This window comes from Onychomys torridus, chromosome X (genome assembly GCF_903995425.1).
Source record: "Onychomys torridus chromosome X, mOncTor1.1, whole genome shotgun sequence".
In the NCBI taxonomy this organism is placed as follows: domain Eukaryota; kingdom Metazoa; phylum Chordata; class Mammalia; order Rodentia; family Cricetidae; genus Onychomys; species Onychomys torridus.
Genome location: NC_050466.1, coordinates 65,992,768 through 66,017,679, shown reverse-complemented (window position 1 = coordinate 66,017,679; position 24,912 = coordinate 65,992,768). Strand labels below are relative to the sequence as shown.

General features: G+C 43.9%; 1 protein-coding gene across 2 annotated transcripts in view; it reads right to left on the bottom strand.

Moving 5' to 3' along the window:
- Positions 1 to 20,459, bottom strand: part of Sms (spermine synthase) — a 50,360-nt gene extending 29,901 nt beyond the window's left edge. The window contains exon 1 of one of the 2 annotated variants that reach the window (XM_036175073.1): positions 20,130 to 20,459. In XM_036175073.1, the coding sequence (XP_036030966.1) occupies positions 20,130 to 20,178 (49 nt within the window). In that variant the 5' untranslated portion in view covers positions 20,179 to 20,459. Of the gene's footprint in view, positions 1 to 18,765; positions 18,898 to 20,129 lie in introns of those variants that run through there. The other variant, XM_036175074.1, reaches the window with a different exon arrangement.
- Positions 20,460 to 24,912: the final 4,453 nt, after the last annotated feature.

Below are 24,912 nucleotides of genomic sequence, written 5' to 3'. Positions count from 1 at the left end.
CACGGGGAGAAAGAAGGGGCAAGTGACTGGATAGCCAAACTGAAGGAACTTAGGTCACCTCCAAGACAAATCTTCAAATCAGACAGAAAGGAAGGACAGACACAGAACCATGCCATGAACCCATCCTAACAAAAGTAGCTGGAAATACAAGCAGTAGCCCAATGACTCACTGAATTCTCTTCCTAGCAAAACAGTACCTTTGGCAAACCCATTTGGCAGAAAATAATCCAGCTTGCTTTACTCTTCTGAAATTGGTTTTAGGAAATTACAACAGTCTGAATTGTGTCTCCAGAACTACAGCATTTAAGAAAACCCACCTCCCCTAAAAATTATTTCCAGGGGCTGGAGAGATGGTTCCATAGTTAAAAATACTGGCTGGCTTCTTCGAGAGGACCCGAGTTTAGCTCCCAGTACCCATATGATGGCTCAAAACCATCTGTAACTACGGTTCCAAGCAGGATCCAACACCCTTCTGGCTTCTGTGAGCACTGCATGCACCATGGTGCAACAGACACATTGTGCCAGCACAATGTCAACTTATGTCAGGTTGACATACAAACTAGAGTTATCTGAAAGGAGGGAACCTTAATTGGGAAAATGCCTCCATAAGATTTTGGCTGTATAAGGAGGCTGGAAAGTTGGCTCAGTGGTTAAGAGCACTGGCTGCTCTTCCTGAGGACTGGACTTCAATTCCCAGTACCCACATGGTGGCTTACAACTGTCTATAACTCCAGTTCCAGGGGATCCAACACTCTCACACAATCATACATGCAGGCAAAACACCAATGCACATAAAATAAAAATAAATCATTAAAAATTAAAAAAAGATTCACCTGTAAGGCCCATTTGGTGCCATCCCTTGAATGGAGGTCCTGGGTTCTATAAAAAAAAGTATGCTGAGCAAGCCATGTGAAGCAAGCCAGTAAGCAGCATCCCTCCATTGCCTCTGCATTAGCTCCTGCCTCCAGATTTCTACCAAGTCCCTATCCTGATTTCCTTCAATGATGAACAGTGATGTGGAAGTGTAAACCAAATAAATCCTTTCCTCACCAACCTGCTTTTTGGTCATGTTGTTTTATTGCAGCAATAGAAACCCTAACTAAGACACACATGCAGGCAAAACACAAATACACATAAAAAAAAATAAAAAGGGGAAACATTTGATTTGCAAACTTGATCACATGAACTAAACCTGTTTAGGTTCAGTTTATCTGGCACCATAGCCTGATGGATCAGTCCACTGTGCAGGTGACAGAGCTAAGCACAGAGCAAGAAAGAAAAGAACACCCAGACCAACAGAAGCTACCCTAAATGTAGAAATCACTACATCATTACACAATCCTCCTTGGCTAGACATATGTTTTCTGTTTTGAGAGTGTATAAAACAATCACTCTTGGTAAATGGCCTCAAGGCTGTGTTCTTGTTGGCATGCTACAAAACAAAACAAATGGAAGGGGAACATGCAGCATTATCCTGGGTGAGATGGACCAGGAACCTAGCCTGGGGAGCTAGTATAAACTCAGTTACTTGGGCCAAAAAAAATGGGATGCCTTAGATGTAGTGCACAGTTTGTGATTGCTGGCCAGCATAGTAGCCAGCCCTTTTTCTCACTGACACAATTAGCCAAAAGGCATCATATGGACTAAAAGCAGCCCTCTGGCCAGGTTTCAAGATAAAGATCAAAGGGGTAAAAAGAAATCCAATTTGAAATGTTACTTGTTTCCACACTATAGGCATTAACTCCCCACCCCCAACTGAGTAAAAACAGGCAGGTCTGAATGAATATATTTCTGGCAGGCAGGCCAGTTCTTTAATTGCTCCATGCCCAGTGTGTTTGTGTGTCTCCTGGTTCCTGTGGGTGTCTGAGTGTGCCAGCCCAGCCAGGAAGGTGTCTGCACAGGGCTATTGGGATCATTCCATTTGCTTTACTGTCCACTTTACATCACTTTCATTTTCTTCCTGAGCTGGGGCCTCTCTTACTATCTCTGCTGTTTCCAGGCCCTAAGGAGTGCAGAGAGGAGGATGGGGCTAAACAGCCTCCTGGTATGCCTGTACAAAAATCAGGGTTTAATGGAAAAACTGAAAGCCAGAGCCAAGCTCCAGTTCACGTAGACTTTCGTGGTGGCTTACTTATCTTGATCTCAGGTGCACAGTAGATAATTGTACAGGTAAATGAAATCCATTTTCATTTGGCTAAATTCACAATCATTATTACTCTATCTCTGCATAGTTTTGAAACCATCTAGATCAGTAGTGTTCAATCCTAAGTACACATTATAATCACCTGGAGAATTATTAATTTCAATGCAATCTTCTTGACCAAGTAAATAAAAACATTAGTGTAGGACCCAGGCACCAGTATTTTTAAAGCTCCCTAGGAATTTCCAATATGTAATAGATCTAAACCATCCTATTCAAAAGAAAAAAAAAAAAGAGCTGAGGGTATAGCTCTTACCATGTGAAGTCCTGAGGTCTAGGTCCAGTACTAAGAAATAAGGAAGCTCTACCCAGCATGTTCATACTAAATACACTCAAGTTCAAAAAGCTACATAACATACTCAGGGTGTGTATTTGATAAAAACATATTATTTACACATTTGAAATTCTCAGGCAACAAAAATAAAGCCTAGCCAGGCATAGTGGTAAATGTCTTTAAACACCGGGCAGTGGTGGCACATGCCTTTAATTCCAGCACTTGGGAGGCAAAAGCAGGCGGATCTCTGTGAGTTCAAGGCCAGCCTGGTCTACAGAGCGAGATCCAGGACAGGTAACAAAACTACACAGAGAAACCCTGTCTCAAAAAATCAAACAAACAAGTAAATGAATACATAAATGCCTTTAATCCCAGGGAAGCAGAGGCAGGTCAGAGCTGTTGAGACTCTTGTCATTCATAGACAGACAGACAGACAAATGAAAGAGAGACAGAGGGAGAGAGAGAAAGAAAGGAAAGAAAGTATTTTTAAAATAAAGTCTAAACTCTACTAAATGAAGTCCTAAGTATCCCAGAACTGCTCCAGAAAACGCTCTGCAATTACTGAAAACCTAACCTTCATGGCTGTCCAGTACACAACATGTAACTTGACCCAAGAAACTGGGTTCTGCTCTATCAGCATTTCTCAATTCTCAAATGGGGATGAAGTAACAATGTGTGAAGGACCAACTATTCCCTTTCAGGGCTTTAAAAACCCCACTCATACCTATCTGATGTCAAGGATGCATGTCCCCTTGCCAAGAAAAAGTGTCCAGCTGGCCCAAGTTCAAAAAACAGAAGAAAGAGTAGCAATACTTTTGAGAACTACTAGATACTCTAAATGTGGTGAAATGAGAGTGAGATTGGAGTATACCCAAATTTGACAAAAGAAGGGAGGACAGTGGCATCATAAATGCCTACAAATCAGGAGAAATGTTAACAAGATCCAAAGGCTAAGAGATAAATGTACTTTGAAGTAGGCATAGTAATCCAAAGTAGGCCAGTAAACTGCTGTTTGGCAGTTCTGAGAAAATTCATTACAATGGCTGGACAAGAAGGGTGGGTTATAACATAACCTTTGAATTATTACTAAGAATCTTCCAAAAGGCTCCAAAACACAGTGACCTCTCCCAGGGTAAAAATGTGTCTTTTGTCTAATAAACAATGCAATGTCCCCATTTCTAGGATGCTGCCTGATCTGTTTACTTGACAATAAATTATGATGATAAGCCTTAAATGGGCATGATAGGTTAGATAGACAGACACTCCTTAGTAAGATTATCAGAATCAAGGAGGAGTCTGACCTAAAAGGAAAAAAAAAAAAACCGAAGACAGAGATGCCAGCTTTCATCTTGGTTTTAGTTATCTTGTGGGCCTTTAAGAAAATACAGGTTCTGGGCTGGAGAGATAACTCAGAGTTGAAAACACTTGCTGTTGACTGACGGTGGTATTGCACACCTTTAATCCCAGCACTCACAAGGCAGAGCCAGGCGGTTACCTATTCAAGGCCAGCCTGGGCTAGAGTAAGTTCTGGGAAAGGCGCAAAGCTACACAGAGAAACCCTGTCTCAAAAAAAAAAAAAAAAAAAAAAAAAAAAAGCACTCACTTGCTGTTGATCTTCCAGAGGACCTGGGTTCAGTTCCCAACACCCACATCAAGCAACTCACTACCACCTATATAATTTCAGCGCCATGGGATTACTATGCCTCCTTCTGGCCTCTTCAGACACCCAAGCACACAGTTATACATACATTGTTGGTTATGGCGGCGCTGCTTGTGGCTGGCCGCCGCCCACAGCGGCCATGCGGACAGAAGAGTGCTGGAGGACAGTAACGAGCCAGTTACCTTTTTAGAGATTAATTGAGAGAGAGGGAGAGAGGGGGAGAGAGAGGAAGAGAGGGAGGCACAGAGAGAGAGAGAAAGGACCAGAGAAACAGAGAGAGAGTGGAAAAGGAAAGGGAGACACACAGAGGGCCCACCCGCTTTTTAGGCTGTGCCACCATCCCAGGCTTATGATGTAATTAAGGACGGAATCCTTACATACATACCCATAAATAAAATTAAAAACCTTTTAAAAATATAGTTTGTGGTGTCTGCTACAATGTGAACCATAACTTAATAGAGATGTCAGAATAATCGCAAAGAAGTGAGCTAAGCCTTCCTATTCCTGTTTACTCAGAGATAATCAAGGCAAGACAGAGAAAGTTCCTCCAACACAAGTCCCTACTAGGCTCAAGCCCCTCCTCCTGCGTCAAGGCTGTGCAAGGTGTCCCACCACAGGTAATGGGCTCCAAAAAGCCAGCTCATGAATCAGATCCTGATCCTTCTGCCAGGGGACCCCTTAAGCAGATCAAGCTACACAACTGTCTCACTTATGCAGAGGGCCTAGTCCAGTCCCATGCAGGCTCCACAGCTGTTGGTCTAAGTTCATGAGTGCCCACTAGTTTGGTTTGGTTGTCTTCCCATCATGATCTTGATTCCCCTTGCTCGTAGAATCCCTCTTCCCTCTCTTTGACTGGACTCCTGGAGCTCAGCCTGGTGCTTGGCTGTGGATCTCTGCATCTGACTAAAGCCTGCATTTTATTTTGGGAAAAGATAAATACTGTTAATTGGTATGTTACTAGACCAGTGGTTCTCAACTTTCCTAATGCTGTGACCCTTTAATATAGTTCCTCAGGTTATGGTGACCCCCAACCATAAAATTTTCATTGCTATCTGCTAGATGGTGGTAGTGCACGCCTTTAATCCCAGCACTCAGAAAGAAGAGCCTGGCAGATACCTTTTGAGTTCAAGGCCAGCCTGGGCTACAGAGTGAGTTCCAGGACAGGCACCAAAACTACAGAGAAACCCGGTCTCGAAAAAAAAATTCATTGCTATCTCATAACTGTAATTTTGCTGTTATGAAATGTAAATAACCAATATGCAACCCCTATGAAAGGGTCATTCAACCATTACAACCCACTGGTTGGGAACCACTCACTTAAGGGGTTAAAGATGCTTGCTGCCATAGTTGACAACTTGAGTTGCATCCTCAGAATCCACATGGTGGAAGAGAATAGACTCCCAGGAGTTCTCTGTCCTTGGTACACATGTTACACACGTCAAGACACAGAACTGCCCCCCTACACACACACACCATAAAATAGATAAATTAAACAGGTTTTGGAGTTCACCTGCTTGTGTTTGAATCCTGGATCTACCACTCCCTACCTGTTTTACCTTATGAAAGCTGTTAAGCTCTGTGTGCCTTGCTGGTCTGGCTCTAGTTCTTGGCTGGGTTTACTGGCAATGGTGAGAACAGATATGCCTTGTTACCCTTAGAGGGAAGCTGTTCACTATTTGCTGTTGTATAAAGTACACTCTGTAGATGCCCTTTAAGGAGTTGAGGAAGTTAGCCTTGGTTCTGGTTTCCTTTATCTTGACGAGGTATTAAATTTTATCAGATTACTCTTTGTCTTAATTCAGTATGATCTCCTAAAGTTTTTCTTTGGCCAATCAACATAATGGATCAGATTTCTTTTTTCTTCTGATAGTAAGTTATCACTTGGTCATTTATGTAATTGTTTTTCTAAATTGTTGAATCTTGTTTGCAAAGGATTGCCTGCCAGTTTATTACAAGCTTTGTGTCTATGTTCATGAGGGATTTTGAATTGTAGCTTTCTCTTTTTGCACTGTACTTGTCTGGTTTTGGTATTAGAATATCACTGGCTTCATAAAATTGTGAGGCCTTCTCTCCTCTGCTGTCTTCTAGAAGAAAATATGACAAAAACGATATTAATTTTTGTTTGAATGTTGGTTAGAACTCTTTAGTGAAACCCTGTAGCTTCGGGATTTCTTTAGAGTTCTTTTAAAAATCATTTTATTTTGTTTTTTGTTTGTTTGTTTGTTTTTTCGAGACAGGGCTTCTCTGTGTAGCTTTGGAGCCTGTCCTGGAACTCACTCTGTAGCCCAGGCTGGTCTTGAACTCACAGAGATCCACCTGCCTCTGCCTCCTGAGTGCTGGGATTAAAGGCGTGCGCCACCGCCGCCACCGCTGCCGCCACCACCACCCGGCTTAAAAATCATTTTAAATTACACTTATTTATCTATGTGTTTATGTAAGATAGAGTGAGAAACTGAAGCATATGCAGAGGTCATGTGGATCCCAGGTATGGAACTTAGGTTGTCAGTCAGACTTGGTGGCAAGTGTCTTTACCTGCTGAGGCATCTCATCTGCCCTTTCTTTGGAGTTTTCACACTACAAATTAAGTTTTCTTTAGCTGTAAGGCTGTTAAGGTATTTCCCATTTCATACTGAGTAAATTGCGGCAGTTTGTGCTGTTGGAATTGACCCATTTCATCTGAAGTTGTCGACTGTGTATCTGTTTCACACTGTTTGTAGTATTCCCCTATCCTTCTAGTACCTGTGGGGTCTGTAATGGTAGCCCTTTTGCTGTTTCTGTTGTTGTTTTGTTTTTTTCCTAGTACTGGCATTCTGACTTCTCTTTTTTTTTCTTTGCCAGCCTTGCTCAAGGTTTGTCATTTCCTTGATTTTTCGACCCCTGGAGCTGAGGACCGAACCTAGGGCCTTCTGCTTGCTAAGCAAGCACTCTACCACTGACCTAAATCCTCAACCCCTTATTTAATTTTTTTAATGAGACAGTTTTTTCTTGATTTCCTCTTAGTCTATTTTTTTCTTAAGAGTGGGAACAAAATTTGGTGATTTAAAACTTTAAAATGGGCGGGGCGGTGGTGGTGTATGCCTTCAATCCCAGCACTCGGGAGGCAAAGCCAGGCGGATCTCTGTGAGTTCAAGGCCAACCTGGTCTACAGAGTGAGTTCCAGGACAGGCTCCAGAGCTATACACAGAAACCCTGTCAAAAAAAAAAAAACCTTTAGAATGGAGACTATTCCCCCTAAATATTCTCTATCATGGGACGGTTTTCACTAGTTACCAGTGTTATTTCTAAATACTCCACAAAGAGCAGGCATCTTAGGTGATTGACAGTTTTCTCTAGCATTTAATTAATAAGTTGGTGACTTAACTACAGGAAATAGTGCTTGTGTTATTTGAGGCTTAAGTTCTAAGAAGCCATTTCTAAACTTCAGTTTGTCAAATTAGAGCTAAATGTCCTTGTTGATTAAGACTTTAGAGCTAGAAAAGACCTTACACCCAGGGGTCAGCAAATTAATGTCATTGGGCCAAATCCTGATTAGCTGCCCTGGTCTAATCTGACCCTCCAGCTAAGCATTTTTCAAGGGTTGTAAATCACAAGTAAAGGCACTTTGAGAATCTGGGACTTGAGGCCTGACTGGTCTACACCACCTGAACACTGTACTATGTGGACCTTTATGGAAAGTTTTCCTATTCCTCTGCGTTTAGATCACAGAAAGCCAGTGAGGTTGACTGCCCGCTTCTGAGTCATCTGGAAATATTTGGAGTACAGGTTCCCAGGCTCCTAACATGGCCCTTTTCCCATCTGGAATTTGTCACAGCACATGACTCTGTTCATGCTTAGATTGTTTGGATGTGTGTCCCTTTGTCTTCTATCTCTCTATTCTCCCATGGCATTTATATTTATTACTCTTGCCTTCTAGGCACTGAGCAAGCCACTAGAAGGCCCATTGTGAAGGGCCTCACCCAAATGTGAATTCTGCTGATAGTGCTGTGGGGGAGGCTTTTTGAGGGACAGTTCCCAAAAAACTGACTTTTGCCATCACAAAGTACAGAATGTTTTAACTGTTTATAATCTCTTTGAATGCTATTTCATTGTTGATTCAGTCTGGCACATATATTCAGACAAAAAGCTTTAAATTGTTCACAGAAACACAGATAGGAATATTAGGGTCCTGATTTGTAAGGAATTCTGTCCACTTAAGAGTTCGTGGGTTGAGAAACCAGAGTGTCAGTGCACATCTTTAATCTAGGCATGTGGGAGGCAGAAGCAGGCTGATCTCTTTTGAGTTTCAAGGGTGGCTTGGCCTACATAGAGTTCCAGGCCAGCCAAGGCTGCATAGTGAGATGCTGTCAACATTCCTCCTCCTCCTCCTAAGAGTAACAGTAGTAATAATAGGAATAGGAATAATGATGTCAGTGGTTAGAAAGCTGGATAGTCACAATGTTGGTAAAGGTCTTAGAAAGGTTTTCTAAATGTGGTAATCCCATTTTCTTCTTCTTGTGCATGCTGTACAAGTCTTATGTCCCCGAGTTATGTCTCCAGCTATTTTTTTGGAGGGGTGGGCTATTTACTTTAAGACAAGGTAATCCTCCTGCCTCAGCCTCCTAAGAATTACAGGTGTGCACCACCAGGCCTGGCCAATCCCACACTTTTTAAGTGTTCACTTTCTGGATGGAGCTAAAGGAAATTACTACTACTCTCCTATCCCGGAGTCAGCCTGAGATGTGGCCCAAAGCTCTGTGACGAAGGCATGAGGAAAGTGGTGGCTGGGGACCTTTTACACCTCATAAAGAAGACACCAATGTTGCCATCATAAAGGGAAGGGGGGGCTATCTGACTTGGGTCAGATGTTTTCTTTGAATGTCCTCTTCTGCTTTGGTTCTTTTCATAGCAGTAACCTGAGTTTACTCTTTTCCTCTTCTGAATGCATGCTGCTGAAGCTGATGTATCACAGGATCACTTGTGATGCTTGACTGAGTCCTTCCTAGAGGTGTCAGGTGGCTTAGTTATTCAGTACCTAAACCAGTGGTTCTCAACCTGTGGGTTGTGACCCCTTTGGAGGTCACATGTCAGATATCCTGTATATCAAATATTTACATTACAATTCCTAACAGTAGCAAAATTGCAGTTATGAAGTAGTAACAAAAACTTTATGGTTGCAGGTCATCACAACATGAGGAACTGTATGAAAGGGTCACAACATTAGGAAGGTTGAGAACCGCTGCTCTAGGAGTTCTAGGCCAACCTAATCTATGTAGTGAGTTCCAGGTCAGCCAAGACCATTTAGTAAGGAGCTGTCTTTAAAAAAAGAAAGAGAGAGAGAGAGAGAGAGAGAGAGAGATATGATAGATAGATCAATCGATCCAGGTAGTGGTGGCACATGCCTTTAATCCCAGCACTCGGAGGCAGAGCTAGGTGAATCTCTGTGAGTTCAAGAGCAGCCTGGTATACAAAGTGAGTTCCAGGACAGGCTCAAAAACTACAGAGAAACAAACAAACAAAAAGAATGAAAAGAGAGAAGGGAAGAAAGGATAAATCTATAAACGACTTACTTCAGCAGTTTCTTTTTCTGCAGCCTCTTCAAACCAGATTCTTTATTGAAAGAAAAACAAATCACAAAACATGTTGAGTTTGTTTTAACATTTGTTTTGTGTGTATGCTCACTTGTAGAGGTCAAAGAACAATTTAAGGGAGTTGATTCTCTCCTGTCTTGGGTTCCAGGGATTATACGAACTAAGCCAGCTTGCCAGCCCATTTTGTTTTTTAAAAGTCTTACCATATTTTTATACCTCATACCAAAAGGTGTTAAGCTGATGGCACCAAAGCCACCTGCTCCAGACCAGACAAACTAGAAACATTTGCTATTAGTACAGGATGGCTCAGGGTACCTCATTGCCAACACTTCATAACCAGAACAGAGGCACTTAGGCCTCAGTATGATACTTTGAGCTTCAACGTTAAACACCATTATAAAACATGCCACTTCATAAAATGGACTTTCCCAAAGACTGATCCAAGGCATTGGTCCTGAAAATAATCTTTTTTAAAAAAGTTTTTGTTTCATTGAACTACATTTCAGAAACCTTCTATATCAACTCCATGTTCTAAGGCCAACAGAAAAGTCTGGAAGGCCCTTGGGCAGGCATATCACTTAGCCTTATTTGAACACTGTGATGTGTACAAACACTGGATACTTTAACCAACAGCATGGTTGGTTTAAACAAAGGCTTTAAACAGAAACATGGGTTCAAATCACAAGCCAACTTATTATTTTCACCTCTCTTTTGCCAGAAGAACTAACTTTCCAAATCTCTGAGTAAGCTAAATTTGTGCCTCTTATACCTCTCTGTCTGAGCATCTTTAGTGGCTGGCACAGTTTCAAAGTATTCAGTCCTAAATATTGTGGTAAGTGTTAAGTATTTTATGTATCACTTGACACTCTCCTAAGCATGTTATTATCAAACCCAACAACACAATGTGTGTGATTTTGGTATCATTAATGCCTTTATGGAGAGGAAAGAATTAAAATGCATTTGTTAAACCATCCAGTTAAGCCAGCTCAGGAAAGCTAGAAAAGCTATTGGTTCCTACTAGCTCCTTTGAGTTTGGGGCCTGAACACATCAATGCATTTGATTACTAGCATTGCCACTTCCTCAATGGTTTCTCCAAGAACACAGATGACACTATCAATTTAATGAAATCCAGGCCCATCACACCGTAGGGCAGTAGAACTGTTTTTCCTGAGGTCTGGAAAAGTGCCTAGTTGTTAAGAGTTTAAAAGAGCATTTGTGCATGGTTTACATACTTGGTTTGCAGATTCAATTGAGGAGGTTTCTTCACTTTTCAGAAGAGCCAAACTTGTAATTAAACTACCATGAAATGCAGGACTCACCAGCAGTTCTGGGTTACAATTGTAGTGAAATGGTGGATTAAACATCCAGAATAAATTACTGACTCGAAAAGTAAATTCACTAATAGCCATACTGGAGAAATTTTTAAAAACACAGCCACAGACAATATTTTTTTTTGTTTTTTTTTGTTTTATTTTAAATGATATCTTGTTATGCAGCCCAGTCTTGACATGAGCTTGTAATCCTTCTACCTCAGCATGCCCACTGTCTACAGATCACAGGGTCACTACACCCTTGCAATGTCCAGTAGTTTAATAAATGAATTCTTAGCTACAAAGGTTAATGTAGATAGGTTATGGAGTTGCAATTAAATTAAAGATTGGCAATGCTAATCTTTAAGATAACAAATCAATCCAAAACCTGAGTATTGTGTTCCCCACAATATTGTGCACCTAATAAATTTATCTGGGGTCAGAGTACAGACAGCCACTAGAACAGAGCCAGAAATGGTGGCTAGAAAATGGGTCAGAGCAAGCCATAGCAGAAGTTGGGCAGTGGTGGTGCACGCCTTTAATCCCAGGACTTGGGAGGCAGAGCTAGCCAGATCTCTGAGTTCAAGGCCACTTTAGACACAGCTAGGCATGGTGACACAGCCTTTAATCCCAAAAATCCAGCCTTTAATCCCAGAGAGTGATAGCAGAAAGGTATATAAGGCCTGAGGACCAGGAACTAAGTTAGTTAAGCATTTGTCTGGTTAAGCTTTTAGGCTTTGGAGCAACACAGCTCAGCTGAGATGAGGACTCAGAAGCTTGCAGTCTGAGGAAACAAGACCAGCTGAAAAACTGGCGAGGTGAGGAAACTGTGGCTTGTTCTGTTTCTCTGACTTTCCAGCATTCACCCCAATAACTGGCCTCAGGTTTGTTTTTATTAATAAGACTTCATACTACAAAAACCCTAGAGCACCAAGGATCAAAGCTATTAAAGACCTCAGTACTGTAGCCTCAACCCTTTAAGGAAGAAGTTGCCAATTCAAATACAGCCAATTTAATTGTATGTAGGGAAGATGAGAAGATTCCAAACTGGTAATTCCTCCAACACAAAAACCAAACTGGCTTTCTTTCCTCAAAACAAACAAAACAAATTGCCCACCAGTTAGTTATTCAACTGGAAACTCCTCTCTTTAATGGCTCACACAGAGCTTCAGCTGACTTGAATAAAGTGCTCCTCTTCTATTGGGAGGAGAGGAGGTTCTCAGGCCTTGGTTATATGTTTTCAACAGTCAGTGTTCCTCCCAAAGCATTTAAAACAAGAGAAGCATCCAGTTAGAGCTAGGAAAGGCTACTTGATATAAAGTATAAATTAATTTTACCATATGCTACCTCCAGCAGCTTAAAGAAATGGAGATCATGTAGGAACTACTCTATATAGAAGCATTATGGTATATTCATTTTTATTCTTTTAATTTTTTATACAATATATTTTTATCAAATTTTTAATGCCAGGCCCACAAAACAAATTCTCAACAATGGGAGATTATTTTGCCTGGAGAATTTTCTACAAATCCAGGGGAAAGCGAAGTTGATTTTAAAAAGAAAGAAAAAAAAAAATCACAAAAGCAAACCAAACAGGCAAGCCAAAGAAAGGCAGACTAACAATGGCTCTCTTCCAAGCAGTTCATAAAACATTTCAAACACAATTCACTTATGGTAGAAAACCTAGCAAAGTAGAATCAATGTCTTCCTCCAAAGCTGTTCAATTCTGAGTCCCCTCCAACCCTGCCCCCAAGCAAAGTGAAAGGCTGGGGGGCTGGGGGCAGGGGTTATGCTAAGAGTAAGAACTGGATAGGAACAGATCTTCTGGGCTGAGTTTGTTTCTCCACAAGGTACTAGGGACCCAGGAATGTTTCACAAATGAGAAAAGAGACCAAATGGTCCAGTGCTTCTGCCAATGGAGACAAATGGTGAGGTTGTGGCCAAGAAATAGAAGCCTGAAAAGAGATGAGCAGTGAATTGAGTGCATTCAGCGTGTGCATTTAGTAAGACTCAGGACAGGGCTGAAGGGGTTCTTGTGATTAAGTGTATCAAAGTATTCTGATACCATTGGGGGAGACTGTCTTTTGTTTCATGTCTTTTCTTTGTTTTTTTGGTTTTTTTTTTTAAATCATTATTATTCTCCTGTGTCTTTGGAGATACTGGTAGGGGCCAGAAGTGGGTGTCAGATCCCCTAGAGTTGGGAGTTCGTTACAGGCAATTGTGAGCTGACTCTGGTCCTCTGAAAAAGCAGCAAGAACCAACCCTTAAGCAGACTTGAGTTTAAAAAACAACAACAACAACTAGTACAGTGAACTTCATATTTCTATCAGCATCAGAATGAACCCCAAGGAAGATGTTTGTGATGCAAATTTAAGAAAATCATACAAGTTCAACATAGGGTGGGATCAAAGTTTTCATTCCTCACTCCCAGTATCAGTCCCCCAGGGCTCCAAGGCTAATGCCAAAGGGCACAAGAGAATTCTTTGTGAAGGAGACAGTGTAAAGAATGTAGGGACAATCAGAAAGCTGGTGAATCAGAATCAGAACGGTTAAAGCTTTACAATTCATTTAGCTACCGAAGTCACACAAAGAAAGTATGCTTCCACCAGAAAGTAGTTCACTAAAGGAGACTTCGAGCCACAGGCTGGGTGGGAAGCAAATCCCCAAGCCCTAACAACCAGCACTTGGGGGAAAGTGGTGCCTTCCACAACAATTTACAAGCAAAATAGATGTTCTAAGAAGGACCAAAGGGGTTGAGGATTTAGCTCAGTGGTAGAGCGCTTGCCTGGCAAGCACAAGGCCCTGGGTTCAATCCTCAGTTTAAAAAAAAAATGACCAAAGGAATTTACTGATAAGTTTATCCTACTATTAATTGAAATGTCTAGCCAGAACTTAAACCAGAATTACCTGTGCCAGCACTATTGACATTTGGGGATGTAGCAGGGCTTTGTAGGCATCTTTAACATGTTTATGAGACTAGTTGTGAGCTGGGTGGTGTTGGCGCACGCCTGTAATCCCAGCACTAGGGAGGCAGAGGCAGGTGGATCTCTGTGAGTTTGAGGCCAGCCTGGTCTACAGAGCTAGTCCAGGACAGGCTCCAAAAGCTACAGAGAAACCCTGTCTCAAAAAACAAAAAAACAAAATTGAATTGTTTAAACTGGGCGGTAGTGGCACACGCTTGTAATGCCAGCACTAGGGAGGCAGAGGCAGGTGGATCTCTGAGTTCGAGGCCAGCCTAGGCTACAAAGCAAGTTCCAGGACAGCCTCCAAAGTTATAGAGAAACCCTGTCTCGGAAAAAAAAAATGGGTTAGGGATTCAGCTCAGTGGTAGAGCTCTTGCCTAGCAAGTGCAAGGCCCTGGGTTCGATCCTCAGCTCCAAAAAAAGAGAGACAGACAGACAGACAGACTAGTTGTGAGTATCATTATGTACAGTCTGGGTTTTCTGGGTTTTTGTTGTTGTTGGGTTGGGTTTTTTTTGTTTTTGTTTTTTGTTTGTTTGTTTGTTTGAGACAGGGTCTCATATATCCCAGGCTGTCCTTAAACTCACTATGTATTATAAGATAGCCTTTAACTTCTGATCTTCATGCTCCACCTAAATGCTGGGATTACAGGCTTGTGGGAGTATCAAACACAAGGCTGCATGTACACTAGGTTGTGGGAGCCCGCAAAAGCTTCCTAGTTAGAGCTGAGCTTGCTTTACACAGCAGGGCTTAGGGAATGGTTTGACCACATGCATGGTCACTAGGTGTCTGAGATGGTCTGCACTAGGCAGTGATGGGGAGGAGGTCTTTTGCTCCACCCCTGGGCATTCCTTTGAAAGCCCTTTGGCAGCTATAGTCGGGGCTGCTGGATAAGGATCAAGGCCCTCCCAAGGCTATCCCATGTTTTCAATCTGTCCCTCTCAAGATATATTCCTATCTTTTTTGGGGGGAGGGAAGGGTTGAGACAGGGTTTCTCTGTGTGGCTTTGCACCTTTCCTGGAACTCATTCTGTAGCCCAGGCTGGCCTCGAACTCACAGAGATCCACCTGCCTCTGCCTCCCGAGTGCTGGGATTAAAGGCGTGCACCACCACCGCCCATCGCTATATTCCTATCTAATATTTCCTGCTGCTCCTGCTCAAGAGAACCCTGGGGAAAAGTGGGGTGGGATGGCCCCCTCACTAGGTAAACTGATCTAAGTCTCCAGCCCTATTTCTCCAGAACTCCCAAATTTCCCTTACAGTGTGGGGCATGATAAAACACCCCAACTGAGAGTCACTACCTTAAATTAAGGGGTTTTGCAATTAGGAAAGCAGCAAATACCTTGCAATCCAATAGGCTATATCACATAAAGGTTGAAAATCTCGAGGATAGGTGAGGCATCCCAGTCATCCCATCGTTCCGTATGCAAGAGGATCTTGAGTTAAGGCCAGCCTGCACACAAGCCCCCCCCACCCCAAAATCTGGACCTCAATGGGCCTAATTTATTAATATTTAAAATGTGGACTAGGCCTGCTAAAGATTCACAAGCAAATAATAAGCATGCTTCAAAGGCATACTTGAAAGCAGAACCTGGTCCTGCTAAAACTTACTCCAAGTAAAACAAAGGTGTGAGCAATCGCAGTGCTCTCACTCCAGCCTACATTCTATTCTTGGCAGCCAGGGAATCCCAAGGGACCAGTAAATCCAACCCAAGGGGCTTCTAGATTTGAATGGGGCAAAATATATAGCCACATTTTTTCACTAGTTGAAAATGAGCATTTTCTCCCATTTATATCAGCTACTCACTCCTACCCATTATCACCAGTGAAATCGTTTTTGGATTTCTGAGACTGGGTGTTTCTCTGCGTAGCTTTGGCTGTCCTGGAGCTAGCTCCCTCTGTAGACCAGGCTAGCCTCAGAACTCATAGAGATCTGCTTGCCTCTGCCTCCCAAGTGCTGGGATTAAAGGCGTGTGCCCAAAATTATATTTTTAGTCATATTTTTATGTCATATATTCCAGCTAAAAAAAGAGCTTTTGTTCTGCAGTAATCTGAAATTCTACATTTTTACCAGTCCTGTTGCTCATGTTAGGCCAAGTTGGTAGTCACATCTTTAATCCCAGCACTCAGGAGGCAGAAGCAGGGAGATCTCTGTAGATCTGAGGCCAGCCTGGTCTACACAGCAAGTTCCAAGACAACCAGGGCTACATAGGGAAATCCTCTCTCCAAACACCAAAAAAAAAAGAGAAGGTGGGTGGAGAGAAGCACAGGTTACTTTGGGGAGGAGTGTTATGAAATTTTTTTTTTTAGCTGAGGATCGAACCCAGGGCCTTGCACTTGCTAGGCAAGCGCTCCACCACTGAGCTAAATCCCCAACCCGAAAATTTCAATATAAGTAACTGTTAATTCATGCATCTTAAACATTTGTCATAAGGAGGGGATGTGACTCAGTGGCACAGGGTTGCTTCACATGCTTAATGCCCTGAGTCTAGCTTGCATAAGACCCTAGGTTCCATCCCTAGCACCACACTAAGAAGTGATAATCCTGTTATAAAAGTAATGTGTAAGTCCAAGTAACACAAGTCATTCTGCTTCCATACAGAAAGCACAATCAACAGTCCCAAAGACAAAATGAATGGCATCAGGTGTAGTTTCAAAATCACAACCCAGCCTCATAATTCTATAAAGGGAAGGTATGCCTGGCTCACATATAAGCATTTATCACACGACTAGCATTTACACACCATCGACAATGTACCAGACCTATGGCTGTGACATAGATCCCTTTAGAAGTTTTCAGAGCTGAGTGGCTAACCAGACACTGCTCCAACAAGCAAGGAGAGGATATAATGCCTCACTGAGCTCTACATACCCAGCATCCTGATTAGGGGCTGGGACCAGAACAAAAGAGTGTGTCCTCCACCAATCCCAAGATGCTGAAAAAAAGAATAAAAGAATCCCACAATGTTTCCTGGAATCAACAGTCCTCAGAGTCCAACACTTTACTTACAGGATGACCAAAGATGAGCTTTTGTTGGACTGGAGTGATGGCCCAGCAATTAAGAACACTGGCTCTTCTTCCAGAGGACCCAGGTTCAATTCCCAGCACCCACATGTCAGCTCACAACTGTCTGTAAGTCCAGTTCCAGGAGACGTGACACCCTCACACAGACATACATGCAGGCAAGACACCAATGCACATAAAATAAATCTTAAATAAATAAAAAAATGAGCATTTGTTTTACCTCATCAGCCAGTACACTAAACACTATCACCAGACCTAAGTGGCTGGGTTGCAGTTAGCTTGCATTGGTAACTACGTTAGAATGGAACTGAAACAGTAACACTGCTAAGTAGTTCAAGTTTAATTCCACTAAAATCACATCATGGAGCTGCTCCATTAGGAAGGATTACTGACAAATGGGAGGGGGGAACATGCACCCATGCTCCACAACCATTTGACTCACCCATTTGACTCACCCTTGAGTCACATCCAATACTTACATGCCAAGAGTAATGCCTTTGACTCATTATCAACAATTAAATGTTTTTAGAGACCTCACACATGGATCTCTCACCAAGCACCCCTTTATTGAAAAGGAAAGGTATTTTTAAATCCTTATGCTATAATCAAATCACACCATTTTCCAAATGTGAATGTGGAGAGCAAGGACATCCCTTGGGCTTCACTTAGTGACAGAACACTTGAAGAACTCCAGATTGCTAGACGGTGGTGGCTCACGCCTTTAATCCCAGCACTTGGGAGGCAGAGCCAGGCAGATCTCTGTGAGTTTGAGGCCAGCCTGGACTACAAAGTGAGTTCCAGGAAAGGTGCAAACTACACAGAGAAACCCTGTCTCAAACCTCCACCCCCTAAAAAAAACCTCCAGATCATATATACATATAAGCATATACCTGAATATAGTTGGCTTCTTTCTAAAAGGTTCTTTGACATTTTATCAAAGCTTTCTTTGGTTATCATTAGGTTTCTGAGACAGGATCTCACTCTATACCCCAATTTGGCCTTGAACTCAAGGGAATTCTCTCTCATTACAGGTATGAACCACCATGTGCCCAATTCATCATCTTTCTTGTTTATTTGTTGTTGTTTTGAGAAAGGATCTAATCAAGCTGGAACAGATTTAGATATCTTAAGACCCACCTGGGTGCTGAGATTAAAACTCTGCCAATAATGCCTGGCTTCAGTTTCCTTAGCTCTAATAAGGAACAAAGTGTGAGTTAAAACATTAAGGGCTAATGCTTGAGATTTCCCTCTTAAGCACCTTTCACTGAGCTTTACATGTGCACTCACCCATTATTCTCAATGTTTAAACTAAGCGGAAGAAGATTTAATCTCCTGTGGAAGTGCTAGAATTTTTTCTGACCCCATGCTGAGCTCACTATCCCTCAAGCCTACTAGAAAGCCCATGAAGGATTAATAGAAGTGTTCCCATGGTGATTACATGAGGAGCACATCTCCCAAATTCACCCCTTCCCAACTGAGAGGCCTTTGGTCTGCTCACCAGTTTCTTTGGCATTCCTCACCACTAAACCCAAGGTGCTAGAAAAACTCCCATTAACCAGTCAGCCTTGAAAGCTGCCAAGGTAACACTCACTAAAGCCCTTGTGATCTTACAATCTCCTCCAGCTCTACCACCCAAGCACCATCTTATCTATGGATTCTCTCCCAGCTGCCTTTCTTCCCTCCATCCACGCCTAAGAAAAGTGAGAAGTGAAAGATGCTACTTCTTTTTTTCAGCTCACTTCTGACCACCCAAGCACAATGACTTACCTAACAACCCTGTACTTCACAGGTACACAATAAAAGCACTATGAGATGTGCGTTGTCCCATTCCTCTTCTTCCCCTCAGGGACAGAGATGATGAGGCTCAAAAATGTTTAAGGGATAAACCCAAATTGCCACCTACCGAACAAAACCAATTAGAAAAGACAGACTGAAACGCAGATTTTGCTCCAAATCCCCAGATTTTTATCTTTTGTCTTTAAATTACTGATCTTGTGCTCTCTGCGATATTTTAGGATTGGAGGAAAAAATACCAAGTAAGCGCTCAGAAGTTCAGAAAGCAATAAAGTCGATGTTTAAAACCCTAACAGAAAAGGTGTTCCATTAATCGAGAAACCAGAGGAAATGCAAGGTTTGGGCAAAACACTACATGTGGGATGATCTGGGAAGTGCAAGTCTGCAGCAGTCCTTTAAAGGCCTGATCATTCCCGCCCCCTGCGCCCATGCTTGATTCTCTCAAAGAAAAGAAGCCTGCAATGCATCCTTATCCTCCAAACTCCAGTACGCAATAGATTCTCCCAACCTTTTCTGGTAAGACCAAGCTCGGTTTTCTGAGCCTCCTGGATTAGAGGTGATGGTGGTGGCTATAATTCCCGCGCCCAAATCTCATCCTTCCCCACCCCCAATAATAATAATAATCGTTTCCTTTCTCTGTCCGCTAGGTCCCTTTTCTAAGGATCTGCCTCCTACACAGTGGACTAAGACTCTTGCAAGTGCTAAGTGGCCCCGTCCTTCTCCAGCCTTAGCTGCCCTTAAGGGGAAACCCCCCACTTCGCACCCCCAAGAGGGAAATTCGGCAGCCTGCCAGCACAGGAAAAGGTGGCGTGGCCAGCAGTCCAGCACCTCGCACACCCCTCGCCCAGGCCTGCCTCGCGGGTCGTGCCTCGAACGGGCTACAGCGCTCCGGCACCCGCCCCCACTGGGGACCGCCGCGCCCCACAGCCTGAAAGGGATTTTCCCCCTTAGCGGGGCGTGGAGGGCAGCGAGCCCGCGTGGACCCACGGTCCATCCAGGCCCGGAAGGGCGCCGCGACTGGCACTCAACGACGCGGCTCCCCCAGGCCCCGCAGTGCGGCCACGAGCGAGCTCGGCGAGGACCGAGCACCGGCGGGGACGGTCGGGGCGCGGCGCGGCCTCCGCCGATGCACGAGGGCCCGCAGCGTGCTCAGCGCCGCAGCCGGGGAGACGCAGGCGCCGCGCGGCCGCCCGCCTGCCCGCATTGTTCAACCCGCCGCGCGCGCCCCCCGGAGCCTGGCCCTGGCCTCAGCCCCGCAGGAGCCGAGGGAAACGGTCGCGCGGGCGGCCGCCACCGCCCCCGCCCCCGCCCGTGCAGGTGGCGAGCGGCGCCCTCACCTTTGGCGCCGAGCGTGAAGTCGAGCGTGCTGTGCCTCGCTGCTGCCATAGTGTGGCGAGGCCCTGTGCCATGCCTGGGGAGGCGACCTCGGGAGACTGAGGGACCGCGCGGCGTGTCAAGCTGCGGGCCGGCGGGGAGCGCTCTACGCCGGGGGAGGCCAGGAGTAGGGGGTGGGCGGGGCCGCGGGGAGCGACCCGGGGCGCAGGGGCGGGGCCGACCCGCCTCCTTAGAGGAGGAAGCAGGGACGCCTCCAGCCCCGAACTTGAAGCGCTGGGTGTGAGGCCTCTCGAATGGTGGAAACGGGGGCGCTGGCTCCCTGGCGTGCGTCACCAATGGCCGCGCCCTGCACTAAGGCTCTGGCCAGGCTCTCGCGCCGTTCACCATCCGTTAGGAGGTCATCTCAGGTTTAAACGGCTCAGCGCGACTTCCGGGGGGCCTCCCTATACACTTCCCTATATGCCTACCCCTCCTCCCCAACCAAGGCCCCAGTTACTTCCTGACCATGTGAAAAAAAAAATTAATAAAATACTAGGATCTACCTCTGTAGTCTAAAAGTACAGCCTGCCTTTTTCTTAAAATGCACGCGAAACCCGTTGGGATTATTAATAACATTTCTGTTGGTAAGGGGTAGTATTTGAGAACAGAATAGAATGCTCACAGACATTCAAGTGACATACATTTTCATGCAAAATTGGAAAACAAAAGAATCAAGGACTAAGGCAGAGCGGAGAAGTTGCAGATTTGAGAGCCTCCGGCACAGGACTTCCCCTCCCCTCCGTGGTGCTTCTGTTCTCGTCAATGAGCCTACAGCCTTGGCCTCATTTTCGACCGTTAGTAGTATTCAACAAAATGGGACAAAAGAAAACTGAAGTGTCCGTGGACTAAAGCCATCCTTTATTGAAGAAGCAAAAGCTCTGGGCAAATGACTCCATCATTGTGTGGAGTTCCTCTCCTGAATCTCCGGAATTGCTGTAATGGTTGTTACACTTGAGATTAGTGAATTCTGTGTCTCCTCAGCAGCGTGGGCCCGCGCGCGCTTGCACGCACACACACACACACACACACACACACACACCCCAAAAACAAAACAAAACAAACAAAAAAACCCGTAGATATTAAGCTTAGCTTTCCCTTAGGCAGTTTCTAGTGGTGCTTTGTTTCGTTTTTTTTTTTTTTTTTTAATGTTTGCTTGTTTGTTTTAATGAGTCCTTCATTATCCTGCAAGAACCTAGCACTGACTTCATAACAGTTATTCAACACTTATTAAACTATATCCCTTTTTAGTGTGCTCCTATTTTGTTCCTATCAATAGCCACCTGTTTGTTGCTTCCTTCTCTGCAGACCAGGTCCTCAGTTTTGTGACTTACTCTGCTCTTTTATTCTGCTTCTCTTTGTGACTTATTCTCCTTCGGTCCCACTATATCAGCCTGCAGCTCCTCTTTCTCCCTTTCTTCTGGAGTCATGTCATAGTTGTCCTCCTGTGTGTTGCAAGGGCAGTAGAGCTTCATGCATAGGATTCATTCCCTGCTCAGCAATGGGGTAGGCCTGCACTTAGCCTCACTATCTGCTGTCATCCTCTTGAATTTCTTAAGAACTTTTGAACAGAAGATATTGAGGTTGACCGAAAAGTATGTAGCTGGTCCTGCTCCGCAGATTGTGTAGGGCAGTGCACGTGACCATGGGCTCCCAATTGAAGCATATTCTCCCCCAGAAATTGTACTTCACCTTGCAAAGTGTGAAATAAGCAGAGATGAAGAACTGTAAGGTGCTTTGTCATTAACTGATGGCAAAAGAGAGCCATGAAGAAAAGTGTTGTTTAACAAATAAGCCTCAAGCCAGGCAGTGGTAGTGCACCCCTTAATCCCAGCACTCAGGAGGCAAAGGGAGGGAGATCTTTGTGAGTCCAAGGCCAGCCTGGGCTACAGAGTGAGTTCCAAGAAAGGCTCCAAAGCTGCACAGAGAAACCCTGTCTCAAAAAACAAAGCAATCACAAAAAAATAAGCCTCAGGAAGATAATAAAATATCAGCAACAAATGGGTCATGATATAGGATCAACATTGTTGGGTTGGTGGTAGCAGTTTACTGCAAGAGTCTTACAAAATCTACACAATCCTGGCAAGACTATTAAAAATAAGACATGGGAGTCAGGTGGGTAGTGGTGGCACACGCCTTTAATCCCAGCACTCAGGAGGCAGAACCAGGCGGATCTCTGTGAGTTTGAGGCCAGCCTGGGCTACCAAGTGAGTTCCAGGAAAGGCACAAAGCTACACAGAGAAACCCTGTTTCAAAAAACCAAAAATAAATAAATAAAATAAAATAAAATTTACTAATTATACACACAAAAATGCAAGAATTCTCTGAAGTTATGCTTTGGCCTTTGTGGTGGTTTGAATGAGGGTGGCCTCCAAAGGCTCCTATGTTTGAATACTTGGTCCCCATTTGGTGGACCAGTTTGGGAAGGATTAGGAGCTGTGGCCTTCTTGGTGGAGACAAGTCACTGTGGGTGGGCTTTGAGGTTGCAAATGATCTCTGTCTCATACTTGTGAATCAAGATCTGAGCTCTAAGCCAATTCTCCAGTTCTTCTCCAGTTCCATGCCTGCCTGCCTGCTGCCATTCTTCCTGCCATGATGGTCATAGATTCATGCTCTGAAACAGTAAGCTCCCAATAAACTGTTTCCACTATCAGTTACCTTGGTCATGGTATCTTAGCACAGCAATAAAAAGTAACTAACACAAATATGAAATCCTCCCCCCATAAATTGAAGGCCTGGTCCTCAGATGGTGACACTCTGAGTCACTAAAGGTAGTAGAAATTTTAGGAGGCCTAGCTAGCTGAAGGAAGTAGGTCACTGTGGGTGTGCTTTTTGAAGGTATCTTGTTTCTGGCCTCTTGCTGTTGTTCTCTGCTCCCTGCCTACAGTGAAGTAAGCAATTTTGCTCCTAAAGCCCTTCTGCCATGATGTTCATCTGCCTGATGGCCCCAAAACAATGGAGTCAGCTAACCATGATTGAGAGCATAAGCCAAAAGAAACCTTTTACTCTGTTGAGTTGTTGGTGTTAAGTATTGTGTCACAGCAATGAGAAACTAACCCATAAATCATAGCCTCCACTTTGAAACAACTTCCTGGTAAACAAATTTTTTCATTGACAAAAATGTGGATAGTATGAATTATTCATGTCCATCAGGCTTCCCTCTCTGCTCTTGATCAAAATGGAGAAACGAAAAAGGAAAAGAGGACTCAATTTCCTGGAACTGGTTATATGCTCGTAGACAGATGTGTGCTATGAGAACCAATTCCCCAGACACTAAAATCCAGCAAACCAGTCTGCAGCCAGCCAGGACAAGGAACAAGCAAAACTACTTCATAATCATGTCTCTACATGGGCAAAACATGGACTTGGTGCAAAGCACAAGTATGACCAGACATCCCCCAATCTTGCTAGTAGGGATACCTGCTACTTCTCTACCAACCCCATGGGGCTCTTGTTTGCCCCACTTCTCAAGATATTTGCTAAGATACTCAGCCATAGTCAAAGCCCTGGCAACATTCAACCCTGACTCCCTGGAATGCTCCCCAAACCACCTGATGCAAATCCCCTAAGTCAGCCTCTCACTCTCTGGCTCAGATGTCCCAAGGTCCCCAAGGTGTATCTTCTTCCAAATACGTGATGAAAACAGCTTGTTGAACTCCAGAGGTTTTCCCAAGAGTGTGTTGCTGGAGAGTAGTGAGAATGTAGGTAATAGGATGACATTATAGCTTAAAAGTAAAAAAAGAAAGAAAAGCAAGAAACCTGTGTGGTGATATTGTGGACTCCAATAAACTTGCCTGAGGATCAGAGGACAGAGCCAGCCACTAGATTAGACCTTTAATCCTATCAGTATGGAGGCAGAGCTCCATCTGGATCTCTGTGAGTTCAATGCCACACTAGGCTACAAGAGATTGATCCAGTCTAGGAGAGAAACAGAGCCAGGCAGTGGTGGCATACACCTTTAATCCCAGCACTTGGGATCTGATGCCTTTGCTTGGGAAGCACAAATGCCTTTAATCCCAGGAAGTAATATGGCAGGGCAGAGAAAGGTATATAAGGGGTGAGGAAACAGGAACTTACTCTCTTTAGGCTGAGGATTTCGTAGAGGTAAGAACTAGTGGCTGGCTGTTCTGCTTCTCTGATCTTTCAGCTTTCACCCTGATGTCTTGCTTTGGGTTTTTTATTAAAAGACCGTCTGAGATTCAAACAAAGAACCTGTTTAGCAAAATGCTGTATAATGTTAGGCATAGTTCTACCCAAAAGTCACTTTCAAAATGGGCATGTTGCTCATTAGCCTTTAAGCTTGCTGGCTATCAGCAGCAGGGTTTTATAAAGTCAAAGGAAGCGCTGCACTTTGGGCAATTAGCAACAGAAACTACTTGGAAGAAGGAAGTCCAAGATGGTGATGGTGGTGATAGTCACAGTGGAGGAAAAGCTAAGGTGCTTAACTGAAAATATGCAAAAGCTCTAAGAGCCACTGGAAAGTCATTCAGCCCGCTGTTGTCCTAAACCAGCCTCATGAAGGGTGGTAGGGTACAGTGTAAGTGTCAGCCCTGAGAAGCTGCCCAACCACCAACGGCAGTAACTTTCCATTTGACTGCTTAGATTTAGATTTCTGCTTTTTCACCATTTTGCATGGTACCCCGGAGACATTGCACACACACACACACACACACACACACACACACACACACACACACACAGCCGCCCCTGCCTCCTATGTGCAGCTGAGGTGAAATCACTTCCTTTCTT